We start from the raw sequence: 7816 nt of genomic DNA on the forward strand, positions 1-7816 counted from the left end.
CAAGGATGGCTAGTGAAATCACTCTTCGCAGCTGTTCCTCAAAATGGGTAAACAATCAAATGGAGGTGAATGATCGGCCAATGGAAAAGTGGAGGTGACGGTGCAAACACGACGAAGGCTTTAATGGCTGATAATTTACATTCACAGTGGTTATTTATCGAGTAGTTCATTTTTTAACGAGCTTAAACGCGGATTGAAACACTTGCTCGATCTTATGTTTATTTTTTAACAAGCATGAACTATGTGCTAAAACTGCTCGATCTTATGTTTATTTTTTAACGAGCATGAACTATGTGCTAAAACTGCTCGATTTTATGTTTATTTTTTAACGAGCATGAACTATACGCTAAAACTGCTTGATTCTAGTCATATGATAAGAATGTCTCATTTAAGATGCCATTTTTTATGGGGCTTGCACCTCATAAAGCACTGCCCCGGAATCCTTTCGTTATGCAAGTTCGGAAACGACTAATCCTACGAGTTTAAAGGGTTAGACCTACAGGTTTAAAGGGAGGACCTAAAAATTTAAAAAATAAATAGTCACTCCTTTCTTGCACTCCGAAAGGTTTGCATGCCCCCAGGTATAAAGTACGATTTCAAAGTTACCCCTCAATTTGCAGATAAAACATTTGTTTCACCAGGAAAGGCCTACCTCTTTCAGGTTACCCAAAGATTGTTTCATCAATGCAGCGAAAAAAACACTTCTTCAGCGATGTCTACCGAGATAGACAAAGGTGAGTGACAACGAGCGCCAAACACATAACTTTGACAAAAGAATCTTATTCTAGAACAACCCCTCTTCCATGACGGACGGGGTACGGACTAGTCATATTCTCCTGTGGAAACCTACCCTATACCCAAAGTTTTCCTACCGAAGCAGACCAGGACGCATGCCCCCTGGGTTCCAGTCATATCCTTTCGAATCACTCGCGCTCATCGGGAGGACGGACCGTGGGTTGAGACATTTCTTGCGTGAAGAGACCATTTAGGGATGGTATGTGACTATTTACGATGCGTGATTCGGGAAATGAAAGTTGGTCCACGAGCTTGACCAGTCTTCCTTCGTGCGGAAAACACATTACTCTAAAGAGTGAGGAGACGATGGCTCCCATGCAATATATATAGTCTCGTCCAAGGAGTAGGTTATAATCCAAGGGTCCTTGAACAACCATCACGTTCATTTGAATGGTCTTCCCTTTCAATGTGATAGGCACATTGGGGAGGATCCCTAAAGGTCGACTGGTTCCTTTATCGAAGCCTGTCAGATTTTTCATTTCAGGCAAAAGCACTGGCGAACCAAGCGCTTTCCAAGCAATAGAGGAAAGGATACTCACAGATGCCCCCTCATCAATGATGGTGCCAGCCATTACCATTCTGTATATTTGAACGATAATTCTGAATGGTATGCTGGCTGGCAACCGGGGTCTGCCTAGTTGGTTCCAGTCGAAGGACACAACTAGGTTGCTTGGTGGTGGGACCGAGTAGACAGCTGGATATCGCTCTCACGAACTTCCTTCCTGCGATAAAGGAATGGGTGCATTGCCCCCGTGTTCGTCGGAGTCTGTGTTGATGAAAAGAATCTGGATGGTGTCATCCTTATCCTCTTCAGTGACTGTATCATTCAAAGATAAATCCTCTGAAGGCAAGACCGGGTCAACTGCCGCCTCGACCTTTTGACTTTTATCTGGTATGGATTCAGTCGGTTTATCCTCAATGATAGATGCTTCAGCTGACCACTTGAGCGGGCCAGCTGGATTCTCAAATAACGAAGGACTTGGCAAGAGTTTTTGATATCCAGGAGGAAGTCGTAACGGTGAGACCGGAAGATCTTCCAAGACTGTTTTAGCCTCGTCTAAGAAGGGACAACGGTGGAGGGCATGGTTCCCTTCGCACAGTCTACAGGGAGGTCTAGCCCTCCCTTTCTGTCCTGGAACTTCACTTTCGCTAGTTGACGGTGTACTTTCAACATGGCTATCAGAGGTTGATGACACCGGATTGTGCAAACGGGGGGACCAGTCCCTTAGTATCCGAGGGATGCAGGGACAATCTCTATGAAAGTGGTCTCCCTTGCAGATGACACATGGCAATTTAGGCTGGGTCAGTGCTGTGTGTGGATTTTCATCAGACGACACTTGTTTTCCCTTATTTGCCTTTGGCTCCTTCTTCTTTTTCTATTTCTTCTTCTTGTCCTTCTTCTCCTTAGGAACTTGGTTTTTAACTTTACCAGTCCTGTCATGCGAAGAGGAAGGAAGAGAGGAAGAATTATAAGAAGTAGAAGGTTGGTGGGAAATTCTGGACTCGTCTAGTTGTTGATTCGACTGTTCAGGAATAGTGGTGTTCTGAACGACATTGGTCGAGAAGAGCCAGACCGGCAGGCCAATCGTCAGTCCTGGAAGCGACAATGTGGCCATATGGGGCGCACCAACATCTCCCCAAGAGGAGAAGGGAATAGGATTTCCACCAAGGGGAATTCCTTGGTTGGTGGTCTCCATTTTCTCAACCTAAATATCAACGCATGAAAAAGGGGTGATTGTTCCGTTTAAAATAAATTTTAACGACGCTTAGACACAACTTGCTTTTTCAATTTTAAAGAGTCGAGAAAAAGCTAAAGATGACTCTAGTCTCCTTCGATGTTTTAACGAGCCCGAAGTGACAAATGCTCGGATGGACTTTTTTTGTTATAGAGTCTGAAAAAGGCCAAAAGGAACTGCTCTGGAGTTCTAGGTAGAGGGTGTGCCAAACATTTCGCAAAACCGCAGAATACTTTTTAGGGTACGGGCGGTCAATCTTCCTGAATGCTGTGTTCAGTGCATTGCGATCAGTAGGGCGGCCGACACGACTTCCTATGGATAAAGGTTATATTCCTATAGGGGTCTCTCAATATATACGCGACGGTACGTGGGAGCACAATCCGTACTGGCACTTATCGTCTCTCAGGAGGAATCACCCAACCATCAGTGAGGCGACCAGTGACCAGGTTTTACGACGCTGAAACACATTTCTAGCCTAGACCTCTATGTTGTGCGTTATGTTACAAAGCGTTGTTAAGTTCATTCAATTTATTTTAGGTTGATCTTTCTTAAAAGTTTGTCTTTTTGGATCACCACGAGATGTATGATACAATTCCTAAATGCAGTCTAAAGATGATAAGCAAGCTTTTATATCTTTTCAACAATGAAAATCCTAGCTACAAGGGGAAAAGAAAGACACCATCTTTTCTCAAAGAGCATAGAGCACACAGTAATGCAGTTTTCCCTAAATCAACATACAAACTGTCAAAATGCAAATGTACATATGCATGTATTTGTTTTCACTTTCTTAATATTGATGCCTAAAAAGAAAGTTGTTATATAAATTTGAATTCGATTTCAAATGAAAACACAAACAAGTTCCTTTTTCAAAATAAAAAAGACGATTACGACACTTTATGATTTACTTGTTTCGACACTTTGAAATGCATAAATTCAAACCAAAAGACAAAATTAAAAGCTAAATCAACTGTGAACAGCAAACAAACTCACTCCTAAGATCAAAATGACACTTACGACAGGTCTAGATCTAAGAGTGAAAGTATGACTAGTTTACTTTTGTAATGGGAAACTGCAAATGATGTAACAAATACACAAAGAAAAAATATAGTTTCTTTATATAACTGAGGCGGAATTGAGGCAAAGAAAAGGGGTTTCAGATAGGTACACCGACTGATAACAGGCTGCAAAAAACAGAGATGAAACTGAGCAAAAGGAAGTAGGGAACCACAGCTGCACAAGGCAAAGATTGATCAGCGCACTCCCAACACAGAGGATTTGACATTCAGCGCAGGTAGCCTTCACGGGACCTGCGTTGAAATGCAGAACCTCTTCACAGAGTCTGCGCTGAAGCAGAAACGAGAGTTGTTTATGGGTTCTGGGTTACGGTTTGCAGTTTAATCTACAGTTTTTGGCCAGATAAAAGCTATCAATTAGGTACAATTAAGAGGATGATTTATAGGAGGACTAAGATCCATCACAAAGGGCTGTTAGAGCACTTGTGGATCAGCTGTTCAGATCATAAACAGGCCCAGTGAGTGGACTAGAGTAGCTGATCTCTACTTTGCATTTGTAAATAGCAAATGCAGTTCGATTCGACACTCTTGAGTTTATGAAATGAATAGCAATAGAAACACAAATAAACTAACAAGATACATCCCCAGCGAAGTCGCCAATTTGTTGTTGGGAAAAGTATCCAATTCGGAATGCCCCTATCCCACTCTAAGAGGTGATAGTGCCTTAGCAACAAACAAGGAAAACTATCTGAGTATTCTTCTTTATGAGATGCAAATAGAGAAAGAAGGATGTAACTAACCGGTGTCTTCCGCTAGTTTGTCGATCCAATCTCTCTCTCTTTCGTTCGCTTCCCGCTGCCTGCTCTTTCACTGGTCCAGCTTCACCTAGTTCCTGCAAGATCACAAGAGAGGAAAACTACACAAAAGATATAGATTCACATTCATAACTAGTTTAGGATCAGATATAAACTAAATATACAAATATAACAAAACATCATTGAAATACAAGCATGTAGAAGAAACTCAAGTAGCTTTCTTGATATGATAACAAGGTTCAAGAGGAGATACAACCAAGTGAGTCCCGATCCAGCATCTACCTCCCAGCAAAAGAATCCCTTCCTCTCCTCCAACAAAGCATAAACCACCCAATCTACTAATCTCAATCTCAAACCAACAACAATTCTCTGCAAAGTACCAAATTTCAGCCTCTTGAACCTCTAGGTGAGAGATTCATATATAGATGTAAGCAGAGAGGATGAGTCAGCTTATGTTTTGACTTGTGGCTTCTCTCTGTCAGTTCTTGCTTCACTTGGAGGTTGAGAACCTCTTACTCATCACTTGGTCGAATTCATTGAGGCAACTGTCATTGAGGAAGATTCTGGAAGCTTCCAGGGTCTTTCCACCTCGTTGAATGAACTTGCCATTTGTCATTTCCCGCTCAGCGCACCCTGGTAGTGCTTCTACCTACGTTGCAGTGCAACTAGCCAGTGTAACCTCTGCATTTCAACGCAGGCAGCTAGTGGAGCCATTGAATTGATCCTGATTTGACCATTTCTGAGTGGTTTTTGGTGGAGAACTTCTGGGAGAAGCTGTCTTTGGTTGACCTTGTTCCTTTAGGCGTAGGAACAACTCTTTTAGGGACTTTAGATCCCTTGGATTATGGACATTTCATGCTCAATGCTGTGAGGCACAAAAATGTCTATAACACCAATTTATTCTATTGGGGAAATGCCCCTCGTAGTACTATTAGTATCCTAACAACATAATGCATAGTTTCATACCCATCACCTAGAAATCTCTAATAGAAAGAGAAATTGAATGTGTTCCATTCCTCTCATTTTACCCTTTATTTATAGTTTTGGGTTATACTATTTGTTATCCATAAAATTTATTTTAACAATATTATATCCTTTTTTAGTAGGAACCAGGTCTAAGTTCCCCCACAACATTTTATTTTTGTGGACTAGTAGTACTTCATAGTCATTTTCATTCCCTAATTTGTAGTCATGATAATCTATTATTACATGTGTGCCTTACATGTTACATCTTGGAGACTAACTCTTGTCTTAAGACATAAACTCCCTACCTTGACTTCACAATCACCCTAGCATTAAAGAACATTAATACAATAGCCCATTGACCTAATAAATTTATACACATAAAGAAACCCAAAGTGTCATTGAAATTGTGCTTACCAATCTAATTAACATATAGATGTTCACTAGGGTAAATATCATATATATATATTTACTAGACCATTTAGGGTTTAAGCTAGGGGTATTGCATATTTTGATATCAATTCACACCATCTCACCCAATGCTTACCTCACAAGGATGAATAGAAGGTTCTCAATAATTTCCATAGTGTTGCCTAAAATGACTAGTCTAAAGTTTCTCGCTTATGAAATGTCTTTCTTATAGGATACTTGTGGTCTTAAAGTGATTACACGTTACATAAAACATTTGTCCACATAATAACTAAACACACACACACACATATATATATATAAAGTATTTCTTTACATTTATATAGATTCAAAATCTATTTTTCTACATTTTCATATATAGTTTTTTATTTTATTTTATTTATAAAAAAATAATTTAAATATAAAAAAAATGATAATGTTATAAAAATGTAATCTTAAAAAAACACCACTGAGCAATAAAAAATAAAAACCACTGGATATAAAATAAAAATAAAGTATTCAGATTTAAATTTTATTATATTAATATTAATAATAATAAAACTATTATTTTAACTAAAATTGTATAACACCGACCAACACTAGAAATAAAAATTAAAAAATATATAAATTTCAAAGTGATTATATTAATATATGAATGAAATTAATACATGCTCATAGTATGAATAAAGAACATTTGATCACTTCAGTTCTCTTCTTCAAGGGTGGACAGCTTCAGTCGACACGGGAGGATAACTTGGGTGGATAACTGGTGATGCCCCATTCTGCTCATATATTTAACTTCATTTTCAACTTTTCACCTTCACTTTCGGAGCATTATCAGTCAGTAATAAACTTGATCACGAAATAGGTGTCTGTCTTTTGTTTGAAGTGTTGAGATGGACGTTATTCCAGACGACCTCATTCGATGTTGTTTGTTGAGAGTGCCTTACTCATCACACAATAATATGAAAGCTGTGTGCACAAGTTGGAAGGTTATGCTGAGTAGCCCTAGTTTCTATGTTGACAGAAAGATATGTGGGGCGAGCGAGCATATCCTTTGCTTCATTCAAATGCATAAGAGGGTCGACATTCTTTGTGCAGTAAAGGTGTACGACCCTGTGACGGGGACTTCTGAGATACTACCTCCCATCCACGATCCAGACTTTGTTAGAATAACACCACTGTGTCGGTGCGCTGCTGTGAATGGGAAACTGCTTCTCATTGGCGGATTCTACCACTATAGGAAGAGGGTATACGTTTATGACTTTGTATCTACCAGATGGACCCGGGGAGCTGACATACCTACAGCTAGATATTCCTTTGGGTGCTCTGTCTCTTCTGCCAATGGACTTGTCTACGTGGCCGGCGGTATCGATGACCATGACACTCCCCTGGCGTTTGCAGAAGTTTATAACGTGGCCGAAGACAATTGGGATATTCTGCCTCCTATGAACCAACAGCATGGCCAGGGATGCCACGGTGTTTTCATGGAAGGTAAATTCATGGTATTAGGCGGAGGCCAGTTCAACAGAGATGCGGAGGTTTTTGATCCAGACTACGAGAAGGTGGAGGTGGTGTGAAGATAGTGAGAGATTGAGTAGAGATGTCTGGAGAAGTTGCGGTGTTGTTTCTTTTAGTGGAGAGTTATATAGATTCACGAAAGAGGAAGTAATAAAGTATATAAATTCTTTTAATTTCAATTTTTTTAATTCTTTTAATTTTATATATATAAATTTGAAGTGGATAAAAAATAACCAGCTTTTATTTTATTGTTTATTGAATTTTCTAAATTGTTTATAATATTTACCGTTGTAATTTGTTTATTGTTTATTGAATTTTCTAAATTGTTTATAATATTTACCGTTTTAATTTGTTTAATTTTTTTTGAAGTGGATAAAAAATAACAAGCTTTTATTTTATTGTTTATTGAATTTTCTAAATTGTTTATAATATTTACTGTTTTAATTTGTTTAATTTTTTTTTAAAAGATAGTTTTATTATTTTTTAAGACTTCCTTAAAAGTGTTGTTTTTTAATAAACTCTTCTAGTTATTTTTATTTTGTAATCTCAATGGCTTGTAATTTCT

The 7816-nt window shown here is 38.8% G+C and overlaps 1 protein-coding gene across 1 annotated transcript; it reads left to right on the forward strand.

The window, feature by feature from the left end:
- The first annotated feature begins 6626 nt into the window (after positions 1–6626).
- LOC149242620 (F-box/kelch-repeat protein At2g44130-like) lies at positions 6627–7310 on the forward strand. The gene has a single exon (XM_089370906.1). It carries the CDS (start codon positions 6627–6629, stop codon positions 7308–7310), a length of 684 nt encoding a protein of 227 aa, XP_089227032.1.
- Positions 7311–7816: the final 506 nt, after the last annotated feature.

Source organism: Pinus tabuliformis, chromosome 8 (assembly GCF_031772625.1).
Source record: "Pinus tabuliformis cultivar Carrire ecotype Pingquan chromosome 8, CPIR1, whole genome shotgun sequence".
Lineage (NCBI taxonomy): Eukaryota > Viridiplantae > Streptophyta > Pinopsida > Pinales > Pinaceae > Pinus > Pinus tabuliformis.

Coding starts and splice junctions, on each gene's coding strand:
- LOC149242620 (XM_089370906.1), top strand. CDS start 6,627: ATGGACGTTATTCCAGACGACCTCATTCGATGTTGTTTGTTGAGAGTG.